The sequence below is a fragment of the Sitodiplosis mosellana genome, unplaced genomic scaffold (assembly GCF_009176505.1).
Source record: "Sitodiplosis mosellana isolate CC-2019 unplaced genomic scaffold, AAFC_SMos_1.0 Smas_scaffold_2, whole genome shotgun sequence".
NCBI lineage: Eukaryota > Metazoa > Arthropoda > Insecta > Diptera > Cecidomyiidae > Sitodiplosis > Sitodiplosis mosellana.
Genome location: NW_022595245.1, coordinates 3843404 through 3865246, shown reverse-complemented (window position 1 = coordinate 3865246; position 21843 = coordinate 3843404). Strand labels below are relative to the sequence as shown.

General features: G+C 36.0%; 3 protein-coding genes across 5 annotated transcripts; all 3 read right to left on the bottom strand.

The window, feature by feature from the left end:
• Positions 1–1759: 1759 nt before the first annotated feature.
• Positions 1760–7077, bottom strand: LOC129565063 (uncharacterized). Of its 2 annotated transcripts, none has more exons than XM_055439420.1 (5): positions 6667–7077; positions 4806–4980; positions 2673–3900; positions 2278–2443; positions 1760–2132 (listed from the first exon to the last, which is right to left on the bottom strand). In XM_055439420.1, the coding sequence occupies exons 2-5, from the start codon at positions 4892–4894 to the stop codon at positions 2035–2037; spliced, it is 1581 nt and encodes a 526-aa protein (XP_055295395.1). In that variant the 5' UTR covers positions 4895–4980; positions 6667–7077; the 3' UTR covers positions 1760–2034. The 2 variants fall into 2 exon arrangements, with proteins under 2 accessions (XP_055295395.1, XP_055295396.1); XM_055439421.1 differs by having other exon boundaries at positions 6741–7072.
• A 2367-nt stretch (positions 7078–9444) lies between these two features.
• On the bottom strand, positions 9445–15038 carry LOC129565060 (DNA-directed RNA polymerase II subunit RPB2-like). The gene is made up of 8 exons (XM_055439417.1): positions 14902–15038; positions 14244–14377; positions 14064–14150; positions 12700–13974; positions 11719–12567; positions 11357–11623; positions 10465–11274; positions 9445–9747 (listed from the first exon to the last, which is right to left on the bottom strand). Exons 1-8 carry the CDS (start codon positions 14921–14923, stop codon positions 9661–9663), a joined length of 3531 nt encoding a protein of 1176 aa, XP_055295392.1. The 5' UTR covers positions 14924–15038; the 3' UTR covers positions 9445–9660.
• Positions 15039–16314: 1276 nt separating this feature from the next.
• LOC129565059 (uncharacterized) lies at positions 16315–20844 on the bottom strand. 2 transcript variants are annotated; one of them, XM_055439415.1, is made up of 6 exons: positions 18576–20323; positions 18377–18476; positions 17990–18155; positions 17687–17823; positions 16969–17592; positions 16315–16887 (listed from the first exon to the last, which is right to left on the bottom strand). In XM_055439415.1, exons 1-6 carry the CDS (start codon positions 18668–18670, stop codon positions 16660–16662), a joined length of 1350 nt encoding a protein of 449 aa, XP_055295390.1. In that variant the 5' UTR covers positions 18671–20323; the 3' UTR covers positions 16315–16659. The 2 variants fall into 2 exon arrangements, with proteins under 2 accessions (XP_055295390.1, XP_055295391.1); XM_055439416.1 differs by lacking the exons at positions 17990–18155; positions 18377–18476 and adding an exon at positions 20435–20844 and having other exon boundaries at positions 20136–20323.
• Positions 20845–21843: the final 999 nt, after the last annotated feature.

Below are 21843 nucleotides of genomic sequence, written 5' to 3'. Positions count from 1 at the left end.
TTTTTTTGACGAAAACCTTCTTTTTTTTTCATTTGTTGGCGATTTTTTTTTCTTTGTCTTCGAAGTACAATCGATTTTAAAGTGAAAACGAACATTTATTTTCTGCCTTGATTCGCATTTCTTTTTTATCGTTAGGATATTTGATGTGAAAATTTGTAATCAAATTCATTTAGACGTCTTCATGAATGCTTTTACACTCGAAAGTTTGGACACTTTGGAGTCTAAACCAAAAAAAACACACCACACAACACCCATAATTGAACAATCCACCAAAAAAATTGAAAAAAAAACCCTCAAACCTTTCAATGAAAAGGTCCTTTCATGCCATCAGCTCTGTCATAATACGTATTTCCCGAATTTCGATGCGTTTTCATTCCGGTTCGGTATCGCCGTCTTCAATTCGATTATGTTTTCTGTTATCCTCGGTAAGGTCTTCTTAATTCAAACCATTTGAATGTGTTTTAATTACCAAATTAATGATTAAAAAAACAATTGATGTTACTATTTTTAGCATTGAATAGCTATCGTATTGCTCAATCAATCTTGGGTCAATCATACAATTTTGTATTTGACTAATCAAGTATTTATGTATATTTGGTAAGGCGCATTTATTGTGTATTCGACCACTCTTCCTCATTTTCATTTCGAAACCATTCGAAAGTCTATTTCAAAGAAATACAAAACAAAAAAAACGCGAAGCAATATTATCAACAAACGAATCAATGAATCTTCGAAGGAGAGATGTTTGTGAATATATGTTACGTGTCGCAGTAGCACACACGCACATTCAAACACGAGCCGTGCTTTTCAAGCACATAAATTCCAGCTTTCTTAATTGTTTGTTAGTCTATTTGGTGTGGCATTGCAAGTGAAACGAATATGAAAGAAGAACTTTTTCGAACATGGTTATTAAAATGCCAACCAAAAGAAAAAGAGAAGAAAAAAAACCACTAAGTACAACATCTTTATAATCTGATATATATTTCACCTTTGTTAGACAAAAAAAAAGAGTAAAGTAAATCTAAAAATGAAAAGATAAAAAAAATTAATATGTTATTATTAGTCATTTGAAAGTAATCAAATCGTTGACATTATAAATTGCACATTTATGTAATATCAAGGAATACAAATGGTTCTTATTAGTAGTAAAGTATATTATATTGCGAACACACAGTCACACACATATACATTAAATCAAACTTAACAAAACAACAACAACAACAAAATAATTCGAGACAAAAAAAGTATATATTATATATTTATTATTTAAACTGGTGAACAGAACCAACAAAAAAAAACAAGTTATTCTCTGTAAATGACGACAAATTATATAAAAATAAACACAAATGTACCACATGTAACAGAAAAATAACAGAAACGGATGTTTTATTTTACACATGTATTTACTATACGCCTGAAGTTATGCTAAACAATTTTTACTCTCCAATCGCGTGCGTTTGGAGAGAATCGCAGTCAAGCCGAGCAAGCTTTACATACGGTTGGAATCGGCTTATGTTTACATTGTAGTTTGTGTACGCACCGAGTGTGCGATATTCTAAACGGATTTTCTTTTCAGCTTAATGACGTGCGCACGCTATGTCACATGAAGGAATCACCGACCTTTTTCCAGAAACAATTCGAGCTAATGGAATTTATTCAAAGTGAAGAAAGAAAAAAGACTCAAGAAAAAAGGGAATTCCAAGGAAAATTCAAGCCATTTGTACTATGAATGGCGGTAGTAGAAAGTAATACATTCCAATTTTATTCACGGTTTTTCTTTATTTGTTTTTATTCAAGTCCAACGGACATTCAAATACAAATGAAGTAAACTGACTCCAACAAAAAAGTACTATAATATGTGACCTAAAACCTATAATCATCTAGGCGCTGTGTAAAATTGCTTTGGTAATTGCATGACAAAGAATAGTGGCTAATTCATATATGACACAAGCTTTTAGTCTAATCAATAAATCTAACGAAATGTAGGGGAAAAATATCCTCATGGATGATGAGATTCACGGAGTTGATGTACGATTAATTTGGTGCTGGTTGGTCTCGTTGTGGCAACAAATGGATATCAGGAATCTCTTCGTCTTCATCCGGCTCGATTTTATGAGGACCCGGCCCAACTACTGTTTGGATTGAAGAAAATTTGGTAAAAGAAATGAAAAAAAGAAGAATAATGACAAAAGATAAGCAATTTTGGTTGTTGAAGCAAAAACTAGCAGTTATTCGGCGCATTCTGCACCCAGAAATATTTATTTCGATTTGAATTACCTTGAATTTTATTATGTACTTGCTGAAAACTGTTACGAATATCATCCAGTGCGGTGCCAAGACCACTTTTGACTTTATTGAATTCTTGCATTACCAATTGAAGGCGACCCAGAAGATAGTTGAGATTTTCGTCTACCTCACTTATGTGCCTTGTGACTTGAGATACCTGCAATAAAAATGAGAATCGAATGGGAATAATGGGAAATTGTAACATTTTCTCTTGAAATGGTAAGTTTTTACAGATTGGACTAAAACTATCTTTCTACGCTAAAAATATCTTTTGGAGACGGTCAGAGAAATAGAACCTATTCTCCAAGCCAACTGAATAATTGAAATGCAAACGAATTGAAGAAATGAAGAAACATAAAACAAACAAAAAATCTCTTCATATTTACTTTTCCTTGCATTTGGTCCATAGTCTCTACCGTGCCATTGACATATGAAGTGGTAAGCTCTTGTAATTTATTCAATGCATCTTTGCTCGATGATACTTCTTGGTACATGATGCCAATCTGGCGCCACACTTGGCTAATTTCCGATTCAATTTTCGATGTTAAATTCGTAATGGCGCCATTATGATTATTCCAAATGGTTTCGTTGATTGTTTCGAATTTACCACCGATTGCTGATTCCAAATCCTTTGAATTTTGTTTAATCGCTTCACTAACTTCTAATGTGATGGCATGCACATTAAATTCCATGTTTCGTTTAATGGACAGCACATTATCGCCCATTTGCGCTAGCATTTGTTCCAATTTATGAACATCATTTTGTTTCGATTCGAGTGTGTTGCCGTCGCAACCTTCGCCAGTGTTTTTCAGTAGTTCACCGATTTGAGCATCGAGTGAGGCAGCATTCTCCTTAAGCTTTGAGGTGGTTTTTGCGTAGCTCTTATCGGATGCGGTCAATACTTCGTGTCGCATATCACTGATTGCGTCCAGTGTTTGGTTCGTCAATGAAACGAAGAAGTCCTTGTCAATTGGACCACCGGAACTGTTGCCATCGCCACAAGAGCTTGAACCAATATTGGATTTGATGAATTGCAAATCTTTCGAAATTGAATCTTCCAATGATCCATCACCAGACGATCTAGCGCCGCCAATTTTGCCCAAATTCTCTTGGATTTGGCTAATGACATTGCCATTTTCCTCCAACTTTTTGGCAAGATTCGTTTCAATGGTCGTAAATGAGTCGCGAGAAGTTTGCGAATCACCATCGTGTTTTACACGTAGCTCATCGACTTCTTTGCGTAAATCTTTTACGTTCACCGATAGATCCTCCACTTGATTGCTCAATTCCGTGAGTTTATCCGAATCAGATGATCGTGACGGTGAGTTGACCCATTTTTCTATGTTTTCGATGGCTTTGTTTGATTTCGTTTGTTCACTGAACTTCTCGTCCAAACCCATTAGCAACGTTTCAATTTGGCCAACGCGCTCTTCAAGCCGAACATATGATCCTTGCATGGGGTCAAAGATCTTTTGGCCCTTTTGTAGCGCCTGCAAACCACGCTTGATTATTTCACCCAGTGCCCGTTCGCGTTGCTCATGCCGATCCAATTTGTTCTCCAATTGACTATACGAATGAACCAATGACAGTAAACCATCCCGCACTTGTTCATTGCTGCGAATCGAGAACAATAAACAAAGTAAACGATAAAATAAAGGAGAAAAAACCAAAGAAAAGCGATTAATTTTTCAGAATTTCTAAATGAACCTCGCTATTTTTTCTCATTCCGCCTTCCTTAAACTGTGTTTGTTTCCCCGTACATTGTTATCAATGCTTTTACAAAAATTTTACGCACAAATTAAATCGCTTTCAAGCCGACCACCAAACAGAACAAACAAACAAAAACATTATTTTTAATTATCATGTTCAATTAGATTTTTAGTCAGTATCCTTGTTCGTTTCGCATTTGTTAGTTAATGGAAGCGATGAAGCGATAACGCTGTGAATGCAACATCATATACGAGCAATGATAACTCTAGTTGGTTGTTGTTTGTGCTGTTCGTTTCAAAACAGAATACGAGAAATTAAATCAATGCGCAACAAACACTGTTGTGTGTTGGTCAAAGGAATTGCTGAGTAAAAATCCTAATGGCAAAATTCAATTAAAATTCTTCTGAGTATGCCTTCTGCTTTGAAATAAACACGCACAAATTAGTGCTCATCAATTTTTCGAGCAAAGAGTTGGAATCAATTAAAAAATGATAATAAGAAAGAAGAGAAAAAAATATGGGAGAAGAAAAAAACAAAAACAAAAATCGAGAAGAAACGAAAACTACTAAAGAAAAGAAAAGAGCTAAATATCTATGTGGAAAGAGAGAGAAGTGAAACCGAAAAAAAAACCGAATTCAGAAAGTGAAGAGTTGTAAGTAAATAGAAAATTGCACGAGATATGGGTTATGCCATATGTTTTCCAAGTGTATCAAATCAAATCAATCATGTGTGGCGACCAAACGACGTCGACGCGTAATTTGTACGAGTCGCCAGCAAATTGCAATATCGCACTTTTCAGCTACACTTACGTTACTTCGATAGCAGCCTGTGCTGACGGCACGACCACATGCACTAGGGTCAGTGCTGCAACGATGACCAGATAATTTATCGCCTGCATGTTTGTTTCCTTCAACTTCGATTGCTGCTTTGTTGCAACGTTGGCTTCCTTTTCAGTGTTTGATCCGGTACGCGTGGTTATCTCCTCTGCATGACATTTGATAAACGAAAATTAAAACAAATGAAGACATCGTTTTCAAACTGATAAAAACGTTTTCTAAACGAGAACTACCGGCAACTATGCTCGAGAACGACGAATGATTTGTATGCGTTTGCGTGACTTTACACAAAATATAGCGTTTTTATTGTGGAAGCGTGTATGATAAATTGAACGGAAACTAAAACTGATATGTAAGTTAATGACACTATTCTATTCTAGTGAAAGTTTTTGAAAAATGAACGAAACATCGCTCTGGACCTAACTAAATCTATTTTACATTGACCAGAACAGTTTTAAACTGGAATCGTTTTTTTTGTCCCGCCCGTTGTGTGATTAATATCACTTTTTATAGTAGCACAACTTTTTTTGGTATGACCTTTGAAAATGACATAATACCAATAGGAGGGTTTAAATGTTTCAATTATTTATCTTTTTTTTTAAGTACTTTTCATTGAAGCTGAACAAACAACATCTCCCCATTTTTATTCGATTTTTCTTATTCCATTTTCTATTTTTCGAGCAAAGTTTTAATTGAGTGTCTGTCCTTTTTTTTTCAGTAAGGCGTACCCTGTATACAGTATAATATACATATTACAGCCTTCCAATCTATCAAACTATTTGAATCTATTCTAAACTATAGAACAGTGATTAAGTTTTCTATCGTGTTTTATGACTTCGAAAAAAAAAACTTACTTACACAGCTAAAAAAAATTACTTTTTTCTAACCCTGTGCAATTCTTCTTTACTTCTTCTCTGTTTGTCTGGTCGTGGTTTAATTTCACTCCCTTTTTTTCTATTTCCTATGCGATAAGACGATGAACTGCATTAGAAACTATCTCTATATTTCACTTTCAGAAATCAAATACGTTGAAGTTTCCTGATTCACCATATCTTGCTTGATTCAATTTCATTTTTTTAAATCTCTATTATTATTATTGATTTCTAATTAAGTCCCAACGAATGATAACGATTGGTTTACTTTATTCAACCAGAGCTGGGCGGTAGAATAGTGAAATACGTTGAAAAAAAAAAACAGAATAAAGGAAATTCGAACAATTTTTTTTTTCAAATTTAGGTGAAAACGATTGTTCACGTAATTCGAAAACGAAACACCTAAAATATGTACTTGCTGAGTTATTGACCTTTTTTTTCTAATTTTGTGCAAGATAAGAGCGATGATTTGGAATAATTTAACTATGAATCATTTCGATGAAGAAAAAAATTGATGAGTTTATTCATCTCAATATAAAAATCGGTTCGTTCATCTCGAATACGAAAATCGTATGTTTGCTCATTACTCTTGGCGAGAAAGACACAACAACGAAAAAAATTGAATCAAAGCAATCTTTTGCTCGTAGTAAGATTTTTTCAAAGGTCTTCTTATTTGTACTGTTATCTACTTTCGTATTTAAACCATGACGCTATTAAATTATTATCAATTGTCCATGCAAAATTATTTTTTGCATAAAAACAAATCTGCACATTGAAACGAATTGAACTTGGAATTGTGCACTTTTATATTTTCATGTGATTATTGAACTTTTTTTTCTGGAGATGTTTCTTATCGACCGTTACCCTCATTTATAAAAAATCTCAATGAAAAAAAACGGTTTTTATTTAAACAAACTCAGTAAAAACAAAGAGTGCATCTAAAGTTTGGATTCTAAACTCACCCGTAATCGAAATTAGTTTTATGTAATACTTTTTCGAACCGAGTCACTTTTATTCAACGGCTGAAAACACTCACAATGTTCGAAATCCTTTGTTGTTCGTCAAGTGCAAAAGCAGTGCAATTGTTCGTCTGTTCACGTCGAGTTGAGCACCGCAACTGAATCGATTTGAATGAGTTGTATTTTGTTGAACGGTTGTTTTCTTCTGTGTTCTTTACAGTAAAAATACACAAATACCCAGAACGAAGGAATATATTATATTGTTGGTAGCTAGAAGAAATAATTTGAGATGTACAATCTGGCTATTTGTGTTGGTTGAAAGAAAGCGTAATGATCGTCGAACGCACACCAAATTGGCTTGAACAAAGTGAGAGAGTGAAATGAACAAGTGATCGACACTGTCGATTCGACAGTACTGTGTATGTTGTTGATAGTGGCAATCAAAACGACGCATTATCGGCATTTAAGCCGAACTGAGTGTGTGAAATGGGAAAGAAGAAATAGATGAGATGCACGAGATGTAACACCAACGCTAAAATACTTGAAAAGACGTAGGAAAGAAATACATACACAACGCAGTAACATGTGTAAGGCATAAAGGAATAATTAGACTCCCGCATATAAATTGAAATACGTACGTTGCTCACACACTCACTCACAACCGAAAAGGGATGTGAAGAGACCAAGTTTTGACAGTCTTTATAGAAATAAAAAACATGAAATGTGCATTTGAAATGTATAATTGGTAATATCGTCGCCATTCCCCTGAACACATGTAAATTTAAACGGTAGAACTCAATAGATTGCAATGAGGCCCCCTCTTTGAAACGCAATTTGAGTGCAAATGATCGTTAAAGCGGTCGGTTTATTTTGATCTAATGTACAACGTAAAACTGTAATTTTTCAAAAATAGCTCCATCGATTGAGCTCATTTCAATGGAGAGCTAGACCGAGAGTGATGTAAACAATTAGTTAGAGAATAAACACCGACAAATGATTCAATTGAAACCAGCGAACCATGAAGATTGAATGAAGATTGATCTGTGTTCCAAGCGCATATCAATAGATTTTTCTATTGCGTTGGAGAAAACAAAACCGTCTGGAAATGAACCGGATTGTTCATGAAAATAATGGAATTTACCCGAAAAAAAAACTCATTCAAGAGCCAGACATCATCAGTCGAAATTTAAGCAGTTTGAAATAAACAGTGAAACCGTTTGAAAATATTTACTTGAAATCAGAGATCAAAATTTTTTGGGTACCGTTTAATAACACAAACAAGTTCCACCTCCTGGTTTCGCTTGTTGTTTTGTTTTTTTGTTGTTGTTGGTAATTAAGCTATAAACCAAAAATAACGAACATATGACGCACGACCGACGTTTCACACTTTTCCTTCGATTCTCTTCCTCTCGAGACACATACATAAAATGGTTAAAAACGTGATTTCCCAAACGGTCATTGAATTTTCTGTCAAAACACGCAGACGTTTCAGTAAAACAATGAAGTCAGGCGGAAATTGGCGTCATATACGCAAAACACCATCAATTACTCAAAAACCAAAAATCTTCGTATGTTGTTTGAACCGAACGACTTTCAAATGAATTGCGTGCAGTTGCATCGAGTTCGCAATGAAAGATGACAGGCTGAACAAATTTTGTTATGTGAGATGAAAACGCATTGCATATCTAATGTGTTTGAAATGCTGTTTCAAATTCAAAACCAAATCTTAATGACACTCATCAATTCATTCTAGATACAAATAGCCATCTCTCACTTTTGCTTTGCCGTTCAGACAGTTTGTTCGAGATGCCACCACACACACACGGAGACCAATAAATTGTCCGCGGTGAATGTTCTATTTGTTAGATGCGTAGTTAAAAATGTTTACGATTTTTTTGTTCGTTTCACTTTTTTTCGTTCAACTAAATGATTGATTATTCACATTTCATGCGGCTGCCTTCAGTTCAAACACAACAATTTCGCAATTTCAAATGTTTGTTGAATTTTTCGTCGACTTTCATTCTATTTTTGCTGCAAACGATCAATTTCATTCATTATTCTACTTCAAAGATGAGTTTTTTTCTTTCGATTCAATGGAATTTCGGTTTGAATTTCTTTTCTTTATTGCACAAGAGCAAATAAAATATAATTTTGGATACAAAATATAACGTCTTAGAACCATTCATACATGTTGTATGATCTTTCCATTATTGCATTTAGTTTGCTCTTCTTAAACATTTAAAACCATACATAATCCATTTTTGATTATGTCGGCTACTCTTCCACCAACCAGCAAATGAGTTTTGTCTAGAATTGAATCTCTTTTAAATGCCCAGTAACTATAGCATTAGCAGAACTCTCTTAAACCACAATAGAATCAAACGCTTGATAAAATCCTGCTAAGAAAAAATGATTTACCTTTTTTCAGTTGCCAACATCATAGGGGTATTGCAGCGACCATAAAATATATGTATTTCATCAAGTTTATCAAGCTCTTTCCAAGTTTATGCATAGAGTCGAACTTTTGTTCAAGCTCTACCATCTAAATGTACAGTACAGACGTAAGATGACGTCTTTTCTGGTCAAAAAAGTTGCAATATCCCTTTGGCCAACATTATCTGAAGAATCCCAGTAAATTGTTCTGAAAGTTTTTTTTTTGTATATCTTTAAAACGTGTCGTATTTCTATCAAAGATCGTTTTTACCATGAAAACATTTCAACCTAATTTCAAAAAAATGTCTACTCATGTAGTACTAGCACCTATCTTAATAAAACTCGATATTTTCGTTTCAGTTCATAAAATCGAAAGAATTTTCTTTATTTATGTTTAAATTTCATCAATAGAGTATAATTCAATTTGAATTCATTTCATGCATGCACGACATATAAGCCATATGTGTTCCTTTTCTTAAAGGAATGCAATCGTAAATCTTTTTGTCTCTCTTAAATATCTATCATGACTTAGTCAAATGTTAAGCTCTAGCTCAAATCAAACAGCTAAGTGAAAATCCTTGGCGCAATGTTCATTGACATAAGTTCTTGGAACAGCAATTTGGTCGCGTAGGGCATCTTCACTTGGGTGATCTGAAAATGAAACAAAAACGACATTTTGATCATTACAATTTCCCCTTCTCACACAAATGCACTCATTTCGTGTTAACATAGGTGTTAATTTTTGTAATAATTATTCGTTTTTTTATTCACTTATTACTTTTGTCATATTTATTCATTTATTCGTTATTCGTTCTTATTCGCGAATAAGAACGAATAATTATTCATTTATTCGTGAATAAGTTGTAATAGTTATTACAATGATAAAATTTGCCTATGTTTTTATATGGAGCACATGTTTATGCTATATTTAAGCGACATCTTGACGGTACACGCTGAACTATGAAACTTCTTTATAAATATACTGCCAACTATCAATGACAGCAACCAATGACAGCAACAATAAAACATATTTGTATTGCAAAATACTTCCACCTTGCAGATGGCGCCAAACCAAACGTCATTCTAGTCATTTTTCTCATTGGTTATTACTTCTTACAACTTCTTTTTCAATTTTCATTCGTTTTCTTATTCGTTTCTTATTCACTTCTTATTCGTTTCATATATTATTCAATTTTTATTACATTTCTTATTCGTTTCTTGCATGAATAAATGAATAATTATTCGTTCTTATTCGCGAGTAAGAACGAATAACGAATAAATGAATAATCACATAAAATGAATAAGTAATAAAATCTTTTATTACTTATTATTTATTCGTTACACCTATGCGTGTTAAACATCAATTACCTCGCATCGATTCTGACATCCGCGGCATTCGAATTTGTTGCTTTTCATGCTGATGACAATGAGACCGCAGTAATTGCAAACGTGTACGAGATATGGATCCGACACTTCGTACAACCGTTCTCGCAGAAATAATGCTGCACCGTGTGAAATTTGGCAATCGCGTTCCATTTCGCCGAATCGTAATCCACCGTTGTTCATGCGACCGCACACCGGTTGACGCACCAGAATATGCAATTTGCCACGAGCTCTCGAGTGGATTTTATCGTCGACCATGTGCTTCAATCGTTGATAATATGTTGGCCCAATGAAAACTTGTGCATTGATCTTTCTGCCCGTATGGCCATTGTACATGACTTCATAGCCTCGCAAATGATAGCCGTACTCTTGCAAAAGTGTGGAGATTTTCTGTACGTTGACCGCATCATTGAATGGTGTTGCATCACTGTATGGTGTTGCCAATTCTTGGCCCATGTTCGATGCTAGCTTCCCAGCCAAACACTCAATCAAATGTCCGATGGTCATTCGAGACGGAATGGCGTGTGGATTGATGATTATGTCGGGCGTGACACCTTCGCATGTGAACGGCATGTCTTCTTGGCGATACTGCATTCCACACGTACCCTTTTGACCATGGCGCGATGCAAACTTATCACCAATTTGCGGGATTCGTTGAGATCGAACGCGTATCTTGATGAAGCGATATCCATCCGCGCTCGACGTCATCATTACTTGATCAACGATGCCCGTTTCGTTGTGACGCAAAATGGTCGATGCATCCCGTTTTTCGTAGGATTTCACCTCTTCGTTCAACTAGTGGAAATGAAAGATGGATTAAGAAGAAAAAATTGAAAATAAAAATCTTGGAAAATCACTTAAATTGTATCGTTCATACCTCGTCCACGTTTTCAGGTAATACGACGGTTTTTCCTATGATCGCATCGTCACCCGATACGCGAGTGCCCGGCGCAGTAATGCCATCTTCTTCGAGTTTATCGTACGCAGCATTTCGCATTCGCTGGCACGTATTTGGATTGGGAAGTTCAAATTGCTCTTCTTGCTCGCCAATTTGTTTTCTCTCTGTGTCTTTGTAGGAACGATAGAAAATGGAGCGAAAAAATCCACGTTCAATAGACGTTGAATTTAGGATAACACTGTCTTCCTATGAATCGAAAGAGGAATGTTAGTTTCTATAAATCATTTTCTGCAATTTCAAAACAAAATTCAATGCTCAAAATTATCTGATTACTCGCTCACCTGATTATAACCCGTATAGCACAAAATGGCCACAACCGAATTGATACCCGCCGGCAATTCATTGAAACGAAGATATTCCATGGATCGTGTCGTAACCAGGGGTTTCATTGGATAGTACAGCACATGAGCAAATGTATCCATTCGAACGTTAAAGTTTGTGATGTAAATGCCCATGGCCTGTTTGCCCATGGCGCTTTGATATGTATTCCGTGGGCTTTGATTGTGATCCGGAAATGGGATAATCGAAGCACAGACACCCAGTATCATGGCTGGATGAATTTCGCAATGCGTATACGTTCTGCAATAAGCGTATTCATCGTTATCCTTCATATCCATGGGTGACATTGCAATCATCATTGTCTCTTCTTCCGCAGTATCGATATATTCAACAACGCCGGATTGCACCAAATCTTGCCAACGATAAACCTCGGGCCGTTTCAATAGTTCAATGTGGCTCTGTTTGATTAGAAGCTTTCCATTTTCAACGATCATCAGCGGTCGACAGATTCGGCCGGCGTCCGTATGAATTCGAATTTCTCTGTCACGAATATCACGAACAATTGACACTTCAGCCACAATATCTTCCAGTTTACGTCGGAAATTCCGTAAATTTCTCATCAATAACTCTGGATCACGATGAATGCCAACCCAACAGCCGTTTACAAAAATTTTCGTTGCATCAACGAGTGACGAGGGTACGATGACGCTTAAGTTTTCCATTCGCCATTCTTCCAAGAACTCTACAATTGGTGCGGGATTTGAGCCCACGGAAACGTATGCCATCAGCGCTAAATTCTTGACCAAACCAACGGCAACACCTTCGGGTGTTTCAGCCGGGCAAACCATTCCTAAAGAAAGGAAAAAAGATGTCAATGTTAAAACGATTTTATCAGGGCGTCATTCGGCCCAATCCAGGTCCAAACGTTTTTTCTTAAATTATTTATAATAGAATTATTTATAAATAATAACTTATAACTTTCCCCAGTGTGTATTATGGAGCTGACGGGGATGTGCCATTTTGCTATCACGGTTGATTGGCGAATTGATGCGACGCAAATGGGACAATGTCGATGCGTATGTGAGACGATTCAGTACTTGTGATACACCGCATCGATTTTGATGGGCTTTTTTGTGATCACCCCAATTGCCGGTGGCCAATGAATAACGCAATCCATCCGAGATGATCTTCGGTTGTACAGCCAATTCCATTTTGAATGGTCTTTTCAAATTGATAAACTTTTGAGCGTAGAATTTCACCTGTTTCATAAGATTTCTGAATAGGCCACGAAACAAGAATGACATTAACGGTCCGGCTAGATCTAATCGCTTGTTTGCATAGTGATCACGATCGTCTGGTTCACGACGGCCCAATGCTGCCAACAGCAATCGATGCACCATGTAGCCAAGGAAATAGGCTTTTTGCGTTTCACAACCATCGTATACACCGATATGCGGCAACATTTCTTTTTGGAGAATATCTCTGGCGTAGTTGATTCGCTTTTGCTCGGTTATACCTGGCCGTGTTCCTCTCGCACCGACGAAATTTAATGCCACATTTTGGCTTTGAATCACGAATGCATCGTCTAGTGATGCCTTTAACATTTCCAACATTTCATGGTCATCAAAATCGCAGTTGATGTGCTCCAAAATGTCACTGTCCGGAATGAAACCAAGAGCACGAAACACGACTATGATTGGAATTTCTTGCTTGATGTACGGTAAAATTGCAGTTATCGGCTGGCCAATCGTCGAATTCCTACTGCTCAATTTACGATGTGCCAACATATTGACCCAAAGAGTTGACATCGGTCGATGTGTTTGCTCTAAACACGATCGAATTTCCGCCTTGTATGAATGCTTGCCATCTTTCATTGCAAACACATACACTATGTTCGCAGCCATCTTTTCCTGTGCAATCAACACCTTTTCCTCGCCATTGATTATGAAATATCCGCCTGGATCGAGGGGACACTCGTTTACTTCGGCCAAATCACGCTCGTTCAATGCACTTAACCAACAAAATTTCGACCGTAACATTATTGGAATTCGACCCATGCAAATATTTTGATATTTTGTCTCGACTGCCTCTTGGCCGTCGACCAATTTCGTGTGCGTGACGTCAACATAAAGCGGTGCTGAATATGTCAAATTTCGGAGACGAGCCAAATTTGGCATGATATCGTGTGCACTACCATCTTTTTCCCAATGCGCCGGCCTGTGCATCGACACTTGATTGAATTCCAACACATGACGTACCTGTTGAGAAAGAAAGAAAAATCGACTTTAGTCATATGAATTCAAAATACTTGCAGAAAAAAATCGTGGTTCAGTCGAAATCGTTTTACCGGCAATTCCATTTGACCTGATTTGTAATTCGGTTCGCTTATCATTTCAATGGGTGGTGCATCGTCAATTATACGCTGAATCGATATCTGTTTGATTGAGAAACATAACCAAAATTTCCAATCACTGAATTTATTTATGAAAAAGTAGCATTTTTTGAACCAGGAGAAATGCATACAAACCTCAACAAATTCGTCAAAACTGTCAATCTGTTGACTCACTAGACCTTTTTCATTGAAATACGAATTGATAACAATCCATGCAGCCTCTTGCCATAGCTCGGGCGAAATCTCGTCAGTGTCGTCTTCAACATAGCCTAACATTTGGTTGAAAATCAGAATCTCACAATATTAGAAAAATTGACAGTAAAACGATTTGAATTGATATTCATCGATTTTGTAAGTTGAACGATTAATTGGTGCCACACATTTGGTGTCAAAGTGAAGTATTTCAGCAATCAAACACAAAACCCAATTGTTATTGAGTGTCTGTGTCAAACTGCCAATCAATTAAATATATCGATGCCAAATGGCGTGATATTGGTTTCAATGGCATAACCACGAAAAGGACTTGGAACTCTAGCTTTGACACTTCAAAAAAAATGTGCTCCAATCAGCTCCAGAATTGTGTTTCAAAGTCATTTTTCCAGTGAATTTCATGAAAAAACAACACTGCGTTGAACCTATTCCAAATTGTAGTGCAAAACAATTGGTTGAAATGCGAATTTTTCTCGCATCAGAAACATTTCCAATGGGATTTGCTATACACTGACAAGATTGAACATGTACAGCATAATTCTGATGAACAACCAACGTTTTCTATTAAAATTTTAACAATTACCTTCGCTATCAGCGTCAATCATGGTCAGTTTCAGAACAATTTCACTTTATTCAGATAAAAATTACGTTTTTTTGCTACTAAAAATTCAATTTTTAGTGTAAATCAACTGAAGCGCCATGCAAACTATCCAGTCGAATGGTCAAGCAAAATGACAGAACATGTGTCGATGTAAATGAATGGAGCACAGCGAGAGAGTGCGAGAAACTGTTTAGCGTCGTTGATCTACGTCTGAGTGTGCTCCGTTCAAACCGACCGGTGACAGATCGAAATAAAAACCGCAAACCAATGCGATGCAAAAATGTTCGCTGTACAGTAAACAAACCGTATTATTTACGCGAAGAAAAAAAATGATACATAGAATTAGACGTGAAGAAATTAATACATAATCATTGTTATGAATGGTTTTGGAATGAAGCAAAGCCTTGAAAGAGCATAGATAAGCGAAAAACGTAAACAGCTTATGCAAAAACCGAAGCATAAGCGACACACGTTTTCTATTGAATTACACAGAAATGTGCACGAGTCGGAGTTGTTACATTCTGCTGATGACAGTTTTTGTGACACGGTATTCGTTTCAGGCACATTTCGTCGTCTGCATTGATCAGCCGTTTGTGACAAGAGTTTTTGAATTTTCCATCTCGTTTTTTGTAAAATGATTGCTCGACGAATGATGAAAAAATGAGAAGAATGTTTGCTAATTGAAATGTAGAAAGAATATTTTTTCGTGATGGTAAAGGGATAAACATGACTAAGATTCGCTAACTATCGTTCTTACCTAAACAATGACATCGTTCAATTAACAACCAAATCCACTTGGAACAAACCATAAAAATTGAACTAAAATTGTTTTTTTTTTTCGATTCTAAATAAGTCCTTTCAATAACATTTTCATCATTTATTTATGTTTTTTTTTCGTTTTTGTGTTTCAATTGACAATAAAATACAGAGAATCAAAATTTATATCTCTAATGTATACATATAGAATTTGTATTCATCACGCATGTTTCACACTGTGTTATCTGGTGTGTGTGTGTGTGGTTTTTTTTCATTTCTTTTTTTTCAATGAGTAATAAATAATCGCAATAGTGATGAAAATATAATTTAAAATATCTCATTCTGTTCATACTTTGTAATTCGTTAGTACACAGCATTGCTGTGCAATGGCAAAAACAATGAAGATATCATTGCTGCCTCCAACCCCATTCCCAATTAATGGTTAATTTATATCAACAAATCTATCTGATTTTTTAATAGGATTTTTCTTTTCTTCTTCTCTCTTGTTTAATGTTAAATGTTGTTGTTTCTTTAGTTAAAATTACACTGGTTGTTTTGGACGAAATTTTTTGACGAAATCTCAGTGCTATTCGTCGTCTTTTGGTTGATTGAACATGTTAGAATTGTTTGATTTCGGTATTTGTGGTGTGTATGTTTCTTTATTGAATATACGTTACGGATGGTGCATTTTCATATACTTTTCATGTTCAACTATTTTGCGAGAAATCGTGCACTAATTCGGCTATTATGGTTCACCCAGTTTAATTCGTTCAATTTGTACTAGAAATACTGTTCATCATCTATAAAAGCGACTAGGATTTAAGCCTTAACAATGAAAAAAAAATGCATCTTCATCGGTCGATTCAATCGATTTTGGTAAGTTGATTTGAGTGTGTGTGTTTTTGTTGGTTTTTGAAAACGATTTGATCAAAGGTTTATAAAACAGGCGCCTTTCTTTTCTGTATGTACGAAACATCACTTGATTTAATGCATTGATGGTTGGTTGGTTGTGGTCGATGTAGCGGCGGATGATGATGATGACTGTGCATTACTGTTTGAGGGCTGAGGTGTTATTGGTTGCGGATTGGTTGCATTTTTCGATTCATCTCCGTTTAGGATTTCCGATGGAAAACCCGTGACCTTGGATTCATTTTGATTCGCCTGCAATCCACTCACGAGGCTCTGCGAATCAGCAAACATTGAGTTATTCGCCTAGGAAAAAATGAGTAATAAATTTACTATCATTGAACTATCAAAACGTGTCTCTATTTCACATGTAACAAGTCTACTTACAATCGAGCCTTGTGCGGTTGCCTTTTTCGCTCCTTGTTGGGCCAGCAAATCACGGAGTGTTGCATTCAGATTGCCCACATTCAATTTAAGACTATTCAATTCGGTATTGACACGCGAGACCGTGGCATCGAGTTGTTGATTTGATTGCTTGAATTTCGGCCATTCACTTTCAATCGAATTGACGTGAGACGAAACATTTGCAAAATTCTCATTCAGCCCATCCAATTTGGTTTGATGGTCATGCATTTCCGTGTCGATGGTTTGCATTTTCTGCGTATATTGCACATTCAACGCAGCCAATCCATCGGACACATTTTTCAATCCATTTGAACAGTGTTCTGTTAGATTTTTCACCCAGGCCGATGTTTCATTTTGCAAGCTGGCCGTGAAATTTGAATGCGATGAATTGTTAATACTGTCAATGCCACTTTGTAGCGCTTCTAAGCGTGCTCGGTCGGCTTGCTGTGTGGATTGTATGCCTGAGTATCCTTCCTTGAGTGATTTAACATCAGTTTCAAGCGCTTGAATTTTGGCACCAAACCCAGCAACGGTATCTTTCAAATCAACCGCTTTGTCTCCTTCCGGACCATCGCCCTTGCGAATACTGTCCCTTAGCTGTGTAAACTGAACGTAAAGGAAAAACAAAATGCAGAAAAAAAAGAATTAATTTGGAATCCGAGAACAAACATATTTTTTTCAAAGGATTTCTTCGACTTACCTCCTTTTCAACCGTTTCTAAACGCTGTTGAACTTCGTATATCTTCTGGCTAATGGCGGTTTGATTTTGCTCCAATGTTTTCGAACTTTCATGCAGTTTCTGTAACGTCTCTGGCATACTTAAACATATTGCAGACACTGAAATAAATGAAATGAATGATGTTATCTCATTCTTGGAAAACGTTCAAAAGTGAAATAAAACGAAAACAAAGATAAATCAAAATGATAGCCGGATGAGTCATCATCACAAAATATGTCAGAAAATAGCAAAAAAAATGTTTTCTGTTGTTGGTTGCACATTCACCTTGTTCAATTTTGCTACGATGATCGGACAGCTGTTCGCGCAAATCGAAATATAGCCAATACATGAGCGAAATTAAAAGAAAAACGCTGAAAATGAACAGCAATGGGGCACAGGTTCGCAAAAATGAGTAATGCTTTCGGTGACGCTTCGCTATTTGAATTTTCGACTGATAGATAAATTGGTTGCAATGGCAATTATTGCATTCATAAATGAAAGAGAGAAAAGAAACGGAGAAAACAATATGGAATGAGATAACGAGCAAAAAAGTTGTGAATTTTTATTTTCAAAGCCTGAAATGTTTGCGTTTGCAGGCATGAAAATTTCAATTGGGAAACAGAGAAAGAGACTGAGAGAGAGAGAGAGAGAGAGAGAGAGAGAGAGAGCTACCAATGAATATTCTTCCTGATCGTCTGTGGATTGTGACAGCAATTGATCCTGTGAATTGATGCCATTACCAGCCGCTTGCCGTTTGCCTGAATTGCATGCTCTGTTAAACAAACAACACCAAAGCGTTTATTTAAAAAAAAAACCAGTTAATTTAACCAATAACCATGGTGAAGGTCATCTTTCTAGTCGCTATAGATACCTTTTTGCCAGCGAATGGGCAACAAGTGCGTCTAATTCGCGTCTTTTTCGCATTTTTTTACCACTCGATCGAAGCGGCACACTAACCGAATCCATTTCGTTTATACACTGGATTCACTATTCTATGGATTTCGCTTTGGTTGCGACTTCTCAATTGAATTGATGTGCTTTTGTTTTTGTTGTGTCACAAACAACGTTAAACGATTTAAAGAACAACAAGCCAATGTTTTGATGTCAATCTGCTCAAAATTGATGGCTGAACACAATCGGATTGTAAACAGCGTCACTCACGCGCACTAACTTCAAACGAGCACGATTGAATATATGTCACGTGATCCTTCCACCAATATGTAGTTTCTGTTCTATGTCGTCATATGCTTTGTCAGCTCGTTTATTATTTATGTGATGGAACGGCCCATTTGCAGAAGGAAAAAAATTGGGTTTATTCTTGTCTGCTTTTATCCATTTTTAGCACTTTCTCTTTTTTCTGGTGGTTTTTTTTTTCTGTTACAATTATTATCGATTTAGAAAAGAAACTATTACGTTAAAACGGCACAAATGGACGAATTGGTGTTAAAACTGAAGTGGGTTTTATTTTTGCTTTGGCAAAGCGCGAAACAGAACACAATCGATTATACCATGCCAAATGTTGGTTTACAATCGACAACAATTTATTGAATTCACACAACGCAGAAAAATTCTTTGACAATTAAGGTCATTTTATTTATAGGAGAATAACAGAAAGAAAAAAATAAACACAAATGTCGAAAAATAAAAATGTTCACGTTGGATTTTCACGTCAGGGTCTTTTTAACCTCGATAATAGCAAATCGTTCTGCACACGACCACTTGAATTGTAACTATGGTGCCCTTTGCCAACTGAGACTGAGAAAGTGTGTGGAATAAAAGCTTTGAGTTTGTATTTTGCCCCGTTTATGGCAAATTGCCGCGCATGCGAATTCACTTTGTGTGCATTTTCACCGCGACAATTCGGCAAATGTTTCACGTATTCAGTCATGCACAAATACACGCGCACGCACGCACACAGACATACACCCACACAATGTCAAAAAAAACGAATGGATTTTGTATTGATAAGATATTAAAGTACATATGAACCCACGGTGGATACACTGTTTTTTTTTTCAGGTTTATTTTTCTGCTGAAAACAGCCGTACCGACTGAATGACGGTTAATACCCGACTGGTAAATAATGTCGCAATGAAACCAACCAACCAACCGAGTCAGTCACGATATATCGTGATGTAAACAGTATTTTGTGATAACGTAAATTCAATAAATTGCAACAATGAATGATATTGTGTGATAATGACGGCAGATAGTAAATCATTTTTAAATGATTTCAATTGAAAATGGCATGCAAAAAACACAGAGTGTCTCAAACATTCTCATTGTTTAATTTATCAATTGAGTTTGGTTTAATGATATGCGCCGATTTTGATAAAAAAAATTATTTTTACTTCGAAAAAGCGATAAAGACCTTTGATTTGTGAGACTGTTTGAATACACACCATTACTTTGACTCGAAATTGGTACTTACATTTTTTCACGTCTTTGTTCAGTTCATGGAATTCCGAGTGTACAATAGCTAACATGTATGATAACAAAAACAACCAAACACCGGAGAGGGTAACACACATCCAGATGCTCACATATTTACAATTAAATTTGAAAAAATCGTCAGTCTCTTGGTCATTGAAGCGACTATTTGGCTTGGGCCTGGTTTTCCTGCATAAATACAATGTTGTTTTGAATGATTCATCACGGTAGACGACAGACGACAGACTAAAAATACGGCACGGCCTTGGAATTTTGTGGCTGTGTCGACGATGTGATTACCTACGAACTTTGCGAACTTTCCTCTGGAATACCACTTCAGGCAGCTCTAAATCCGACAACGATTTTAAATCATCCGATAATTGAAGCAATTGAAATGATTCGGCACTGTTACTGTGGCGTTTCTGCATAATGGTTTTTTTTTATTTATTTTTCCTTCATCTACACTTATCTAACTTTGGCTTGACATAAAATCACTCTTATCCAATTTACTGAACCAATTCATGGATTGATTGGCAAATTTACGTTCATCTAGCTTAAACTTTACACATTTGCATAGTATTTTGGTTGAAGAAGGCAATTTTTCTTTTGAAAAGGTATTCTGAAGGCTTTATTGCTCTCAAATCTATTGCTTAAAATTCACTTTGTTTTGCTTAATTCACAAGACACATGAGTATTCTGCTGAAGTTGACAGCACAACTGTCAAATTCCTATGGAAGAAAACTGGCTGCGTACTTGAATGAATGAAATTCAAATATTGTGCGTTCGTGCGTTTATTTTTTGGAATGTAAACAAAAGTGAAATATACATTTATCAATGCTACATCAATAATATTTTAATGCCAAATAAAATAATGTGCAGTTAAATTAATTTGACAAATTCAATTTTGATAGTAAAAATATGTTGGATTAAATAGACAATTGTAGAGTTTTGAGCATAACAGTTGAAAATGCCATAGTCAGCTGTGTATTGTTTGAACAAGAAGAAGATTCCATTTAATAAGCGATTAGATTAGATTAGATTTTGTAGTATGTTGTCCTTCAATATGACTCTGAGGTTATTGTTAAAAATGGATATTTGATTCTGCCAAATTTAGAAGAAATGTCGAGCACAAATTTGCGATTATAATGTATAGCCACTTCTATATGTACATTGTACAGAGTGAACGGAATATGCAATATGGAAAAATGTCTTGAAAAAAAAGTGTCCATTTCTCGAGGAGTATCATCCAAATCTAAGCTACTTTCCATTCCTTCCTTGCTTTATTTGAGCATCTTCTAGAATTTTGGCGACTTGCGTTTTACCTTTGGTAAATATAAGAATAAAATGAAAATGGTATGGAAAGAACCATGTCCCGTTTTGTATGGAGCTTGGGCCATTTTGTACAGAGTTCTAATGCATATCACCTTAAAGGGTATTGTGTGTAGATAAATTATATATAGATACCCAACCCCTAAATTGTGAGGAAAGGGGTTAAAATTGGGAATATGTTGGCAACCCCAAAATAAAGGTATCACTTCCCAGGGCCATAGCTCCCTAACTATGGGAGGTAGGGCAATACTCCTTGGGTCAGAGTTGTAGTACTCATGAATACCTATCCAAAGCTATACATAATATTTCCATTTGTTCATAGTAAATGAAAAGTACCGTTATATGAAAAAATGTTATTTTTTGGGTAAAAAAATCATATT